The sequence below is a fragment of the Amblyomma maculatum genome, chromosome 11 (assembly GCF_055883805.1).
Source record: "Amblyomma maculatum isolate TAMU_Amacu chromosome 11, ASM5588380v1, whole genome shotgun sequence".
NCBI classification, from domain to species: domain Eukaryota; kingdom Metazoa; phylum Arthropoda; class Arachnida; order Ixodida; family Ixodidae; genus Amblyomma; species Amblyomma maculatum.
The window spans coordinates 149,576,850-149,591,539 of NC_139354.1; the positions used below are offsets into that span (position 1 = coordinate 149,576,850).

Here is a 14,690-nt window from a genome sequence, read left to right on the forward strand (position 1 = left end):
GCGGTCTGATCGGCGTATTTCGCGATAAAGTGCTTTCACCGACAGTATGCATAACGCCATGATATCAAAATAGACAACTCAAGTAATATTATATCATAAATAGTTCGTAATATCGCTAGGCTACATAAAATGTGGTAGTTCAAATATGTGAAAATGAAATGTGTTGCTTGATGTGCGCTATACACTTATTTAGAATGCAAATAAGGCAACTCTGCAATCAAATCTAGCTTATTCGCTCCCATTGCTTTCGAAAATTTAGCCGTTCTAATTTTATTCCTGAAAGTCCTAAAGTATGTTTCTTTTGATTTGTGGCGTGTAACGGCCCAAAGTGACTCAGGCTATGAAAGACGCCGTATTGGAAGACTCCGGAAATTTCGACCACATGGGGTCCTTCAACGTGCACTGACATTGCACAGCACACGGGTACCTTGCTTTTCGCCTCCATCGAAAAGCTGCCGCCGAAGCCGGGATTCGATCCGGCATCCTTGGACACAGTAGCCTAGCGCCCTAAGCACTGCGCCACCCCGGCTGGGTATAAAGTATGTGATTCACTGAATAATGTTCTTGGAGTATTGAACAACGCGGGTTGGTATAAGCCTAGAAAGAAAGTAAAAATAGTACCTTGCTCTTCATCCTCTAGTGCATTGATGCCACATTAAGAAACCGTAGGCGATAGATCTTGTCATAGTGCGAGAATATTATGCTGCACTCTTTATTGAAAAACAAACAGACAAAACGAGCGGAACTTCGAAGGCATTTTCAACATAGGTAATATTACTAATTCTGAACTGCTTCACGTTTCTTATTTTGCATCAAATATACAGGACCGCAAACGATTGGACTTGCGTTTAGTTGCGAGGCGGTTTCTGCGCGTGTACAATGACAAAGCTGTGTCTCATAGAGCAACCTTCGTCTGTGGTGAGTGTTCTCTCTTCCAGCAGGTTGCGGCAGACCGTGCGGAATGCGTCACGCTTCTCCTCGGGAATATTGGCATCCAACTTGAACATCGAAATGTATTGATCTGAAAAACAAAACAACAACGTTGAGTGTTCAGGCTACTTAGCGTTATCGCTACCCATTACAAGTTCGTTTAAAATATCCACTGTTCATATCAGACCTTACTCTGCGTCTGATGAAGCCACGAAAATGCTGCGCTTTTTTCTCCTTCTACACCATCATAGGCTGTAAAAAATTTTGTAGCTATAACGCGAGTTTAGATCGGTTATGTATTGCTGTGCTTACCACAAAGGAAGCCTGTACTATTTTTTACTACATGTTTTCTGTCAATCATAACAGTACACCACGCTTATTGGCCAGCGAAGAAGTACTTGGTTGGTTTGGCTTATGGAGTTTGACATTCTAAATTGACTCAGGCTATGAAAGACGTCGTAAATATATAGCTTCATTACGATGTCGATGAAAGGTAAAGCGGCAGTAGGAGAGGCGCGAACACAGTGACGTCATGAATACTTACGTCGACCGCGCCTAACCAGTGGACAGAAAGACAATGAATAATGTACTCCTCTCTGGTAAGAGCTGTTGTTGATAGTCGCTTACAGAATGGTAGCCGTCTTGTGAGTTCCAGCCATTATCAACATGCTGTGCATATTGGGAATGTGAAAGTCTCCTCTTGCATTTAAACTATTATTCCTATAAGTTCTGGATTACGTGGGGGGTACGGGGCTGCTCTTTCACTTGCAGGTTCGGTTGATTTGGAAATGATTTGATGGAACTGGCATAGCCAGAAATTTTATCATTTGTTTTTAGATTAGTATGCGATTAAAGGAATTGCCACCGAAGTCTTTCTGAATAGTTCTCAGCGACGGTATGCGCCATGATCGAAAAAATCGAAGGAAACGGTCGACACTGAACTGTCCATCATCTTCTCGCACAAAATGTTCATCTACCCTGTGTCAAACCAGGCAAATGAGGAAATGGGCGATTAAGAAGTAAGCGGAGCATTTATACCTCTCACCCAGAATACTGATAGGTAGATCATCAAAAACCCTGAGGGACATCATACTCCGCTTGCTTGCGCGTCACCCGGTTTCAATATTTTCTTTCCTTTGTTCCTCTTCCTCTTCCCCACGACACGACAGTAGAGAGGAGAAAGCAAAGGACCGAGTAGCCACCTTCACCTATTGGTCTTACTGCCTGGCCGATTTCTCTGCTTCGACTGACTGCAAACCTTGCTGCTTCATTAGGATAGCCAGTGAGAGCTCCTAATTAGCTGTGTACATGGGAGCCTCCTGACGCCGGAATGCAGCCGTTGCTGCACACTGCAATGAACTTTTCACCAGCTATAAAATTAAGGAAATTCGAATGAAAATTACCAAGAATGCTCGCAAGGATATCGCATATGCAGACAGTGGACAAAACACGAGAAGTGCTATACGTTCTATTGTTGAGAGCAGGACAGCAAATATTTAATGTCAAGCAATAGTAATCATGTTATCATTTTAAGCAATAATAATTTAGATGGCATCTTCGAGGCGCTGCAGATGAAGTTATGTAATGTTAGGAAGATAGTGACAGACCGGAAAGCGTGGCGTGATTTGGTCCATAGGGTCAGGAAGAGTCGGACACGACTGAACTGAACTGAATAATAATTATAATAATGATGATTTAATTCTATCCTGTAAATCAATTAGAAATGCCGCTGATGCCTGCTGCACTAACGCCTCCTAGGCGTCTGGGTGTACTTCTGTTTGCTGTTTGCCTAGTGTAATGCGCTAGTTCCAAAAAAAAAAAAGTACAACCAATTATATTTTCTAAGGCGCGCATTGACATCTCAGCGAGGACAGAAACCTCGCGTAGAGCAAAAGGGCAAATGCTTGCTTGATCTTGAATTTCAGTACGATTCGAGACCACGAAAGCGGGGCCCCTCGATCCTTTTGGCTTTAAGAGTTTTAAGCAAGAGGTGTCAGAAAAGTTACCACAGGGATAACTGGCTTGTGGCGGCCAAGCGTCCATAGCGACGTCGCTTTTTGATCCTTCGATTCTTGGAACTATTTTATTCATAATCCAGCTTTGAGACACGAAATCAAGTTTTATTTGTCTTGTCTATTATACCGCATGCAATAAATTGTACTTAACCTGATCTGGAGCTGAATCACGCAGTTGTTAATAGCACCTGCCAATGGCCTTTTTTATGTGACAAGTTGTTCTAAACGTGCGTTACTTCTGTCATAAAGAGTACGAGTAGTCAAATGTAGTTTACATAGAAAAAGCTCATTGTTGTCATTTCCTGTCGCGATAAACCCATCAGCTTTAATTCTAACCAAATAATTAGAAATGCCGCTGATGCCTGCTGCACTAACGCCTCCTAGGCGTCTGGATCTACTTCTGTTTGCTGTTTGCCTAGTGTAATGCGCTAGTTCCAAAAAAAAAAAAGAATGTACAACAAATTATATTTTCTAAGGCGCGCATTGACATATCTTGCGTAAAAATACCGTTTTCTGCTAATATTTTCTTTCAGCGTTTTTGAATGAATGCAAATGGTCACGAAGAGTCGGACACGACTGAACTGAACTGAATAATAATCATAATAATGATGATTTAATTCACAAATTATTATACGCGTGAATATTCTCGGGTAGGCGAAAACTGGCAGGCGCCTGTTTGGAAAAATGCGGCAGCAGTCATCACAAAGTGAGGATAATAAATAGCAGTTCTGCGGCTACTTTGTAGATAATCTGCCATCCAGTATTCTAAGCAGTCCCTGGTACGAAATCCGTTGTTCAGGCAGTTGGAGCACGGCACAATTTATGGACAAAGCGGCTGACGTTCTTCAAAAGGGGCCTTCCAGCCAATGACCTTCCGGTGCTCACGACATTGTTCTGGAGACCGAGGTAAAGGAAAACACGTACCCATCCACAATTGCACATTTGGCAGCATCCACTGGGCGTCGTAAACAGAGCTGAATAGCAGGGCCAGGCCTGCTCCTTCCAAGGCTTTTTTCTCCGCTTCCACCACTTTCTCAGCCACAATGGGCGTCCCAAAGAAGACGCGGTCCGAGTACAGCTTTTTTGGGTCCTGTAGAAGTGGATTGTACAAAAATTGACCCAAGAGCTTTTATAGGGTACGAATGAAGCGTTCAAACGCAAGGGTGCGGCTTATTTCAGATATGGCCTTGGCTTTTTAGCGCGCTAGCTGTTTGGAAAAACGAAGAGGTTGTAAATTTCACTCTTAGCTATATGACTAAAAATAATGCAACTGTTCTAAGAGCATACCAAACATTGCTCTTCGGTGTATATGAACACGTTACTGCATAAGTTTATCAACTTGAATAAGCTTGAAGGCGAAAGGTATTTGTAAATTATCGTGTATTTTCTTTACACAAGACAGATATATTGAGATACTGTTATTTTAATAAAATACACCACCTACTACACATTGGGGAAATGAAAAATGCACCATCTGCACGGATTATTCAGATATGAAAAGGACCCAACCACGGGAGCCCTGCAATACTTTTTCTAGCACATAAACGTTTAACCTCTGCCCTTCTCTCGCTAAAAGAAATGAAAACACGCCAATGGCTTCACTATATTGCGACATATGCCAGCCTCTGTGCGCTGAAAAATTCAAGGTTTCTGGTGCCGTGTTGTCTCTAACGTATCATCCCTAACAGAGCTGAGCCCAGTTCATTTGCAGTGTTATATGAATTGGCTCGAAAGTGGAGCGCAAAGTGTTTGATTTCATCTTGCACAATATTTTTCAGTGTCGCCTTCTCTGAAAAACCTAATTGGTGTAAAGCATTCAGTGCCCGTGAAGCGCACACATGACGCTCAGCTCCAAACGATAGAGGAAACATTTCAATACGTTGCGCTTAAATGAAGAGAATTTAGACGCTACAATTTTTACTGAATGAGCGAATTCACTTGATTGCGGAAGGTGGCACATAAATCGTACGGTATTCAAATTCGATATCGAGTACGACAGTCGGCGTAAATCCCGCTAAAACACTCACTGGTACGTATGCCTTCCAGGGCTCCATGGAGCTGAGGTGGTACATGACATCTGTGATGACAGAGCCAGTGAGTGTCAGGAAGACGCATTCTCCTCCATCTTTCAGCAGGCGGAACACGTTTCGGTATGCCCTCTCCAGGTCACGTACACACTGCAGCGTCACGAACGAGAATATGCGGTCGAATTGGCCGTACTTGTCCAGCAGTGGCTGCGGGTCGTCTTCCTCGATGTCTAAGTGCTCGTAGGTGACGCTGGGGTGACTGGCGTGCTTCCGGGCGTAGTCGAGCAAGTGGTCCGCTCTGTCAACACCAATAATCCGACCAGAGGGTCCCATACGCGGCAGCAAGGCATGTTTGGTGAAGTTTCCCCAACCGCAGCCAATGTCAAGATGCTGCTCTCCTGAGCCGATGGGGCGCACGAAGGGAACGCGCTTTAAAGCATCGAGCTTGCTCAGGAAGGCGGACTTATTTTTTATCTTCAGAAAAGAGGGATCGATGTAGTCGACATTGGATTCGGAGTTCTGCGGCTTCGGACTTAAGTCATTGCTGTTGCCCGACATGTTTGTGAGCGTTTTGTTCCAGTTCAGTCGTTTCCTGAAGCGGTCTCTGTTCGAACGGGCACGTCGCTGCTCTTCTACCTGCAGCGTGAGAATTTGCAGGTGAGAGATGTACATTACCGCAGGTGGTCACAAACGTTGTCGACCGCACCAATCGTGTAAGACCAAAAAAGGGGCAATATTTCGCATCTACGGAACAAAGGTGTCTTGCAAGGCTTCGCAGGGGCTTGAATATGTTGATAACCGCTATTCGTGTCGAACTACATTTTTCTCATAGGAAAACAAAAAGCGAAAAAGAAACAAAATTGTGTTTTTCCTTATGAAAACCTGTGACTATGAAAGGTGCAGGCTACCAGTAAACAAATATTTTTTTCTTAATGTTTAAAACAGGGGTCGAGATTGCAAACATAATGGAATAACCTGACTTTATGCACAGAATGTACAGGTGCAGTATAGGATGAAACTTCGCACCTTGCAGCGGAGATATCATAAATTATGTTGCTTAGTAACCAACAAAAAAGCTGCGCTTCATTACGTAGGAACCCCGCCGGGGTGGCGCAGTGGTTACGGCGCTCGACTACTGTTCCCAAGGACGCGGGATCGAATCCCGGCCTCGGCGGCCGCTTTTCGATGGAGGCGAAAAGCAAGGCGCCCGTGTGTTGTACGATGTCAGCGCACGTTAAAGAACCCCAGGTGGTCGAAATTTCCGGAGTCCTCCACTACGGCGTCTCTCATAGCCTGAGTTGCTTTGGGACGTTAAACCCCACAAACCAAACCAAACCATCATTACGTAGGAATGAAAATGGGTGGCGCCAGTGCGAGGACACAGGCAGCATCTTGCAAACTGCTATTTTGTTGCGTTTGGCAGAGAGGTCTCGTATGGTTGGGTAGCACACTTTTGGAAGATTATTTGGTCAGTAAATTAAATTAAATTAAATTGGTTCACAGGAAGGGAAAGGCGCAGTAACTGTCACACTTGCTCTGTGGACACCCGAACCGCGCCGTAAGGGAAGGGAGGAAGGTGGGAATGAAAGTGGAAAGAGAGAAAGAGGAGCCGTAGTGGAGGGCTACGGAGTAATTTCGACCACCTGGGGATCTTTAACGTGCGCTGACATCGCACACGTTAAAGATCCCCAGGTGGTCGAAATTACTCCGTAGCCCTCCACTACGGCTCCTCTTTCTCTCTTTCCACTTTCATTCCCACCTTCCTCCCTTCCCTTACGGCGCGGTTCGGGTGTCCACAGAGCAAGTGTGACAGTTACTGCGCCTTTCCCTTCCTGTGAACCAATTTAATTTAATTTAATTTACTGACCAAATAATCTTCCAAAAGTGTGCTACCCAACCATACGAGACCTCTCTGCCAAACGCAACAAAATAGCAGTTTGCAAGATGCTGCCTGTGTCCTCGCACTGGCGCCACCCATTTTCATTCCTACGTAATGAAGCGCAGCTTTTTTGTTGGTTACTAAGCAACATAATTTATGATATCTCCGCTGCAAGGTGCGAAGTTTCATCCTATACTGCACCTGTACATTCTGTGCATAAAATCAGGTTATTCCATTATGTTTGCAATCTCGACCCCTGTTTTAAACATTAAGAAAAAAATATTTGTTTACTGGTAGCCTGCACTTTTCATAGTCACAGGTTTTCATAAGGTGCTTTGGATTATTTTGTCAACGTCTGTTGTCATCATTGTATTCTAGGAACAACTGATTACCAAAAACCTAACATCCTTGGCGGTATTAGAAACACTTGGTTAGCACATCTAAATGGTTAACCAGGGTCTAAAATACGCTACCAATCCAGTGGACAACATGTACAGACGTCTTAAAGAAAACAAGAAAAAGAAAATGATTTCAAACATTTCCTGCCACACCAAGCCTCTCATTTCATCCAACATTTGTATCTTGGCTTCAAATACTAAAATACCTAAACTTCGAATAAGAAGGCGTTACACCCTTCATGCAGCAGGTATATGTTTTGCAAACACCGGTTTGTGGACTCCAAGTGGCGTCATTTTTCCAGTATTTAGTGATAACCTTGTTGTAGGAGCACATGCTCGGTGCTAGGTCGGATTGTGGTGTAAAAACTTTGAATACACAACACCACACTGAATTATTTAGCGCGCTGACACTAGGAAACTTAGCACGATAAAAATGAAGACCACAATTCTTCTTTTTCGTCCTGTGGAGCCGTAATGTTCGCGTTACCTACACTGTGCGCGTGGCTTGGTAGTATAGATTGGCAAAATGCGAGTTTGAGACCTCACGAGTTGGGCCTCGGGAGTGATGTGAGGCTTAGATGAGAATTACAACAGCTGCAACGTTTGTGAGGGACGTTAGGAATTCGGACAGCAGCCTCACTAATTAAGTGAGGGTGAGTGGGCCCTGCTGCTGAGATGATGTTTTTCGCATTTGCCATACGTTGCTCCTTACAGGGCACCCTCAGAAGCGATGTTCAAGCGACCCATCGGAGCGCACAGTGGTGTTTGGTGTCCGGTCCATCCCATAGAAAACCTGATATCGGTGGGCCGGTCTTACCTTCTGGCGGTTCCACACTGATGTCAATTCAGCCCAAACTCTGCTCTTGTTTAGCCTTCTTAAAAACCTACCGAGGGCACTTAATTTTTCTTAGTTGCTGTTAAAGCGTGAGCAGTAAATGCTACGGTTTTTCTTCCGTTGCATCTTTTTGAACCAAGTTAGACGACTGTTAGTATAGGTTAGTTTTATTTGGCTCTTGGGCGACCGTAGATCGTTTAATTTTGGATTCTATTCGCTGAGACCTTTTAAACGGTGTACAACCTGACTCTATAGCCGCAGGTTTAACTGTTATTCACAAATACCTATTTGACGATTATTAAAAAGAGCGGCAATTAGTGTAATCTAATACAACTTGATATAAATGATACTATAACAAAACGGTGAATTTTATTAAGAATAAAATAATTACCAATTAGGCACATTTTGTCCAGTGGACCTGTAATAAAAACGAGCTAACCAATGATATGTGACTTTATTATGTAGAATGAACTACAAATAATTTAATCACAAATATTATAACCATCAGTCAAGATTGCTCTACTGCAAATATACTCGATTACACAGTGACTGCGAATGCGTCCTGCACACGCATTCGGTGCACAGCGTTCATGGGTGAAGTAAGGCAACATTTTTGGCATTGAGACATAGGTAGAGTTTTGCAAAGTAAAATAGATTTATAGTGAAGGAAGGGCGAAGTATCTGCCACACTTATCGGTAGACACCTAAAATGCGCCGCAAGAAGAGAGGAAGGTGGCCGCGAAAGTAGAAAGAAATAAAGAGGTGCCGCAGTGCAATGCTACGGAACAGTTCGGTTTGGCATGGTTTGCGAGGTTCAGGGATGCCGTAGTGGACGGACCAACCGAGATTCCGTAACGTACATTTGAATCACACAGTCCACGGACGCTTCGCCTCCATCGAAACGCAGCCGCCATCGGTAGGGTTACAACAGTAACGCAGCCGCTGGCGGCAAGGTTAGAGCGTGGTTGGTTTGTGGGGTTTAACATCCCAAAGCAACTTCGGCTATGAGAGGCGCCGTAGTGGAGGACTCCGGAAATTTTGACCACCTGGGGTTCTCTAACGTGCACTGACATCGCACAGCACACTGGCGCCTTGCTTTTCGCCTCCACCGAAAGGCGGCAGGCGAGGCCGGGATTCGATCCCGCGTCCTTGGGAACAGTAGTCGAGCGCCGTTACCACTGCGCCACCCCGGTTGGGCCAAGGTTAGAACGTGTGATATTTTCGGCAACCTGGGTATTTTAACATGCACTGACATTCCACAGAACACGGACATATTTGCGTTTCAGCCACGCTGAAGCGCAGTTATCATGGTCGATTTTTAAGAAAAAGAGCCCAGTATCCGTCTCACTTCCAGGTTGATATTTGCACTTATAGTCAACGGCACGGAACTGCAGGTAGAGCGTCGTCCAATTGTAACTATAACACGGCGACTGCTTTCAAAGCGCCATTGCGTCTGTCCCGGCCATGCAATGAAGCAAAGTGGGCGGCAGTTCGAAGCGCCACCTCCGGGTCCCTGTTTGGTTGTATCGCTTTGCTTCGATATGGGCCTGCATGCGTTGCACGCAATGTTGGTTTGAAAGTAGCGATCGTGTTACAGCTAGAAGTGGATCAATGCATGTACATAACGGATCGTTTAAAATTCTTTTGTCAAATTAGCAGCTTCAGCTTGACTAGCGGACGAGTGCTTCCCATGGGAAATGAAATGGTGACTCCCTTCCTTGAACACTGCACAACGGAACGAATGCTCAAAAGCTCCGGTCTGAAATCACGTGAATATTTTTTTCCAACACGTTTTCCACAAATTAGCTGCTGGTGTGCTGTGCCATGTCAGCGCATTTTAAAGAATACCAGGTGGTCGAAATTCCCGGAACCCACCATTACGGCGTCCCCGTTAGCCTAATGCCCCGCTGGCGGTTGGTAAAGGCGCTCGATTACTCTTCCCAAGGATGCGGGAGCGACTCCCTGCCCTAGCGGCCGATTTTCCATGCGGACGAAACGAAGGTGCCCGTGTGCTGTGCGATGTCAGTGCACATTAAAGAACCCGCAGGTGGTCGAAATGTTTGGAGCCCTCCATTACGGCGTCTCTCTTTTAGCCCGAGTAGCTATGGGACGCTGTACTCCACAAACCCAAGCCGAACCGTTAGCCTCATCACCTTTGGAATGTTCAACCCCAGAAAAGAAATTCCAAAACCTCCCCTTTAATTGCCCGTCACGTTTGAAGTATGGTATTCGAATTGTAACCCTTTTACAAGTTTTTAAACCCATATAGGCAATATAGAGTTCACGGTTTGCTCGTATTACCGCGTATAATTCAAATCTGTATTTGTTACCGCTGCTAGCATCATCATCATCATCATCAGCCTGACCATACCTCTTGCAGGGAATAGCCTCTCCCATATTCCTCCAATTAACTCGTCCTGTGTTAACTGCATCCACTTGACTCCTGTGAACTTCTTAACCTCATTCGCCCACCTAACTTTCTGCCGCCTCCTGCTGCACCTTTCTTCCCTTGGAGTCCAGTTTGTTACCCTAAGCGACCATTTGTTATCCACTGTTCGCCCTACATGTCCTGCCGATGTCCATTTTTTCTTCTTAATTTCCACTAGAATGTCGGTAACGAGTTATTTCTCCGACCCACTCTGTACGCTTCCTATCTCTTAATGTTACCCCTACCATTCTTCGTTCCATAGGGTTGTCCTTAACTTAAGTAGAACCCTCTTGGTTAGCCTCCACGTTTCAGCCCCATAGGTGAGTACAGGCGAGATGCAACTGTTGTATACTTTCCTCTTGAGCGATACCGGTAAGCTGCTAGTCATAATCTGCTAGTGCTTGCCAAATGCACTCCCTCCCAATCTTATTCTTCTTGTTATTTCCCTGTCGTGGTCCAGATCTGCGGTTACTACCTGTCCTAAGTAGAACTATTCGCCTACTACTTGCAGTGCTTCACCACCTAAAGTAAACGACAGTTCCTTCCCGAGGGTGTTGACCATTACCTTAGTTTTCTTCATAATAATTCATATTAATTTTATAAGCTTTACTATCTAGTTCATAAATAATTATTTGCTGTTTACCCCTCTAAAATTACGTACAAAGGCTATGCCACCAGCAAATCATAGATTACGGAGGTATTCTCCATCTACTCTCATTCCAAGTATCTGAATGCTTCCTTTAAGCAGGCTGCGAATAGTACTGGGGCGACTGTGTCTCCTGGCCTAACGCCTTTCCTTATATATATATACGACGGCCAGTCTACACTCTGATCTCATAATGCCTGCATGACTGCCGTGGTTTATTATTTATTTATTAGATACTGCAGGCCGTGAGGCCCAAGCAGGAGTGGATTAAAAACAAATTATTACAGTGATCGGTAATATCAAAATGCAAACAAAACAGAGCACAAACAGCAGGAAATGAAAAATGATAATAGCGGAGCATGAAATTATGCTAAACATGGTCCTCTATCAGGTCAAGAGACTGTAGGCAGGAAGCTGGCAAGCTGTTCTAATCATTATTGGTCTGGGGAAAGAAAGAGTGTTGAAATAAGCTAGACTTGGCAAAGTACGGGGCAAGAGAAAGAGGGTTGGAGTGTCGGGTTTGTCTGGTGTTCGATAGTATTAGGTACGGTGAAGAATCTATTCCAATTTTATGATTAAATAATAAAAATAAAAATATTACTGAGTACGATGTTCTTTCGTAATGAATGAATGCTATGTATAAGGACTGCTTATATTCTGAGCATTTTTCTATCACCTGGTTGATGGAATGGATAGTATCGGTAGTATGGCACACTTTCTGACAACCGGCTTGATCTTGTATTTGATTGAAGTCTAAGGTCGTCGGGACTCTATTAGCGATTGCCTTAGTAAATACCTCATACGTATACAAATAGCGACCTGATCGGTCTGTAATGTTTCTAGTCCTTAGCATCCCCTTTCGTATGAATTAAGATAATGTTTGCGTTCTTTCATGGTTCCGGTACCGCCGATGACACCAGGCATTGCGTATACAGGGTGGTCAGTTTTCTTAGCACGATATGTCCCCGTCCTTGAACAAATCTGCCATTGCCTGATCCTCTCCAGTTGCTTTTCCTTTTCATAGCCTCTAAAGCTTTCGTAATCCTCGTCCATCATCATGGGTGAAGTCTGACTGCTGTTTCCTACTGCCAATCTCATTATTGTACTGACTACGTTGGCTATACTGTACAGATCAGGATGGAACTCCTCGACTATTTTCACGATCTTGTCCAAATTCGTGAAGACATTGCCCACCTTGTCCCTTAGTGCCTACATCTCAATTTTGCCTATGCGCAATTTCTTCGTCACCGCTTTAAGGCTTCCCAGTTCCTTACAGCATGCTAAATTTCTCCATGTTATACTTCTTTACATGGGTTACTTTACGCTTTTGGATCAGCTTTGATATCTCTGCCAGTTCTATCTGGTCTGTTCTTTTGGAAGCTTTCATACTTTGTACCCCGCCGGGGTGGCGCAGTGGTTACGGCGATCGACTACTGTTCCCAAGGACGCGGGATCGAACCCCGGCCTCGGCGACCGCTTTTTGATGGAAGCGAAAAGCAAGGCGCCCGTGTGCTGTTCGATGTCAGTGCACGTTAGAGAACCCCAGGTGGCCAAAATTTCTGGAGCCCCCCACTACGGCGTCTCTCATAACCTGAGTCGCTTTGAGACGTTAAACCCCACAAACCAAACCAAACCTTTCATACTTTGTTTTTTCTTAATCAAATCTTTTGTCTCCTTAGACAGCTTACCGGCATCCTCTCTAACTATCCTACCACCCACGTTTCAATATATATATTGAAACGTGGATTTAATAGTTGATTTGAACGTCTAGCGCTGGCAGTAATTCGGGCATAGCAGGATCGGAATACCAGCCGCAGGGCACAGCTTCAGCGCGAGAGAGATGGGCGCCGGAGACCAGCGATGGTGATGGCGATGCCGCAGCGTTGTTTCTTCTTCGTCTTCTTTACATTTCCCCCGCGTGAAGAAGTCGCCATCCTGGCGACTCACGGAGAAGAGACAACCAGAGGGTTGTAATACGGCTTGAGGCGGCTAACATGGACAACCTCACGTCCGCGGCGGCGGTGGTCGGAAGGAGGGGTGACTGGCTCGATGATGTAGTTAACAGGGGATGTGCGTTCCAAGACGCGATAAGGTCCGTGGTATTTTGTTTCTAGTTTGCTGGTGGCAGGAACGCATAGCCAACCGAAGCTGTCGGCCAGGAATGTCAGAGCAGGGGTATCGCTATCATGCTGATCTTTGCGATAGCCTTGAGTGTTGGAGGTAAACGTGCGAGGTAGCTGACGGCATTCCTTGGCCTTCTGTACAATATCGGACAAAGCACTGTACTCAGAGGCATCTGAATGGTATGGCAATATTGTGTCCAGAATACAAGATGGTTCACGGCCGTATAACAGAAAGAAGGGCGATAAACCAGTTGTTGCTTGGGTGGCAGTGTTGTACGCGAACATTACGAATGGCAGTACCTGGTCCCAGTTGGAGCTCCCAGATTCAGATGTAACATACATTGCGAGCATGTCCCCAAGCGTACGGTTGTAACGCTCCGTGAGGCCATTGGTTTGCGGGTGATACGCGGTAGTAGCCCGATGTATTGATTTGCAAGACGACAGGAGCTCTTGGGCTACTTCGGACAGAAAGACACGACCTCTATCACTGAATAGCTCGCGAGGGGCGACGTGTCGAAGAATGAAGTGGTGCAGAAGAAAATGGGCTGCCTCTCGGGCTGTCGCCGCGGGAAGTGCAGCAGTCTCCGAATAACGGGTCAGGTGGTCGACGGCGGCGATGACCCATCGATTACCGGCGGCACTGCATGGTAGCGGACCATAGAGGTCGATTCCCACGCGATCAAACGGGCGAGCTGGACACGGTAAAGGCTGGAGAGGACCAGCGGGGTGGCGAGAAATCTTGCGTTGTTGACAGATGGTACAAGAGAGAATGTAACGACGTACGAAATTGTACATTCCCCGCCAGTAATACATCTGACGAATTCGATCATAGGTTTTCAGGACGCCGGCATGAGCGCTTTGCGGGTCGGTGTGATGGTGGGCACAAACCTCGGAGCGGAGGTGGCGCGGAATGACAAGAAGCCATTTTCTGCCGTCTGAGTTGTAGTTCTTTCGGTAGAGGAGGCCGTCCCGAATGGTAAAATGGGAAGCCGGTCGGCGGAGTGCCCGAGGATGCATAGCCGCGGAAGTAGTGCCAAGGACATATAGCAGGTTAGAAACCCAAGGATCTTGTCGTTGCTCGAAAGGCATATCCTCAATGGTGAGTGCTGACAAGGAGGCTTGAGGAGGGGATGATGAGTTAGGCGAACGCACCGGTGACCGAGAAAGAGCATCGGCGTCAGAGTGCTTGCGGCCAGAGTGGTACACTACACGGATGTCGTATTCCTGAAGCCTGAGGGCCCAGCGCCCGAGACGGCCAGACGGATCCTTGAGAAACGTGTGGAGGCCAAGCTGAGGTTCCCTGTACCCATCTCGCCCTGGAACTTCGCAGCAGAACGTTGACTACCCCGCACCTCCACCAAGTGAAACGTGGATATAATAGTTGATTGGAACGTCTAGTGCTGGCAGTA

The 14,690-nt window shown here is 45.7% G+C and overlaps 1 protein-coding gene across 1 annotated transcript in view; it reads right to left on the reverse strand.

Annotated features, from left to right (window-relative positions):
* Nucleotides 1-695: 695 nt before the first annotated feature.
* Nucleotides 696-14,690, reverse strand: part of LOC146175164 (juvenile hormone acid O-methyltransferase-like) — a 67,604-nt gene continuing 53,609 nt past the window's right edge. Inside the window, exons 2-4 of the mRNA XM_084584598.1 lie at nt 4,973-5,608; nt 3,870-4,035; nt 696-1,021 (exon numbers count right to left, since the gene is read on the reverse strand). Of these exons, the coding sequence (XP_084440724.1) occupies nt 849-1,021; nt 3,870-4,035; nt 4,973-5,530 (897 nt within the window). The 5' untranslated portion in view covers nt 5,531-5,608 and the 3' untranslated portion in view covers nt 696-848. The remainder of the gene's footprint in view (nt 1,022-3,869; nt 4,036-4,972; nt 5,609-14,690) is intronic.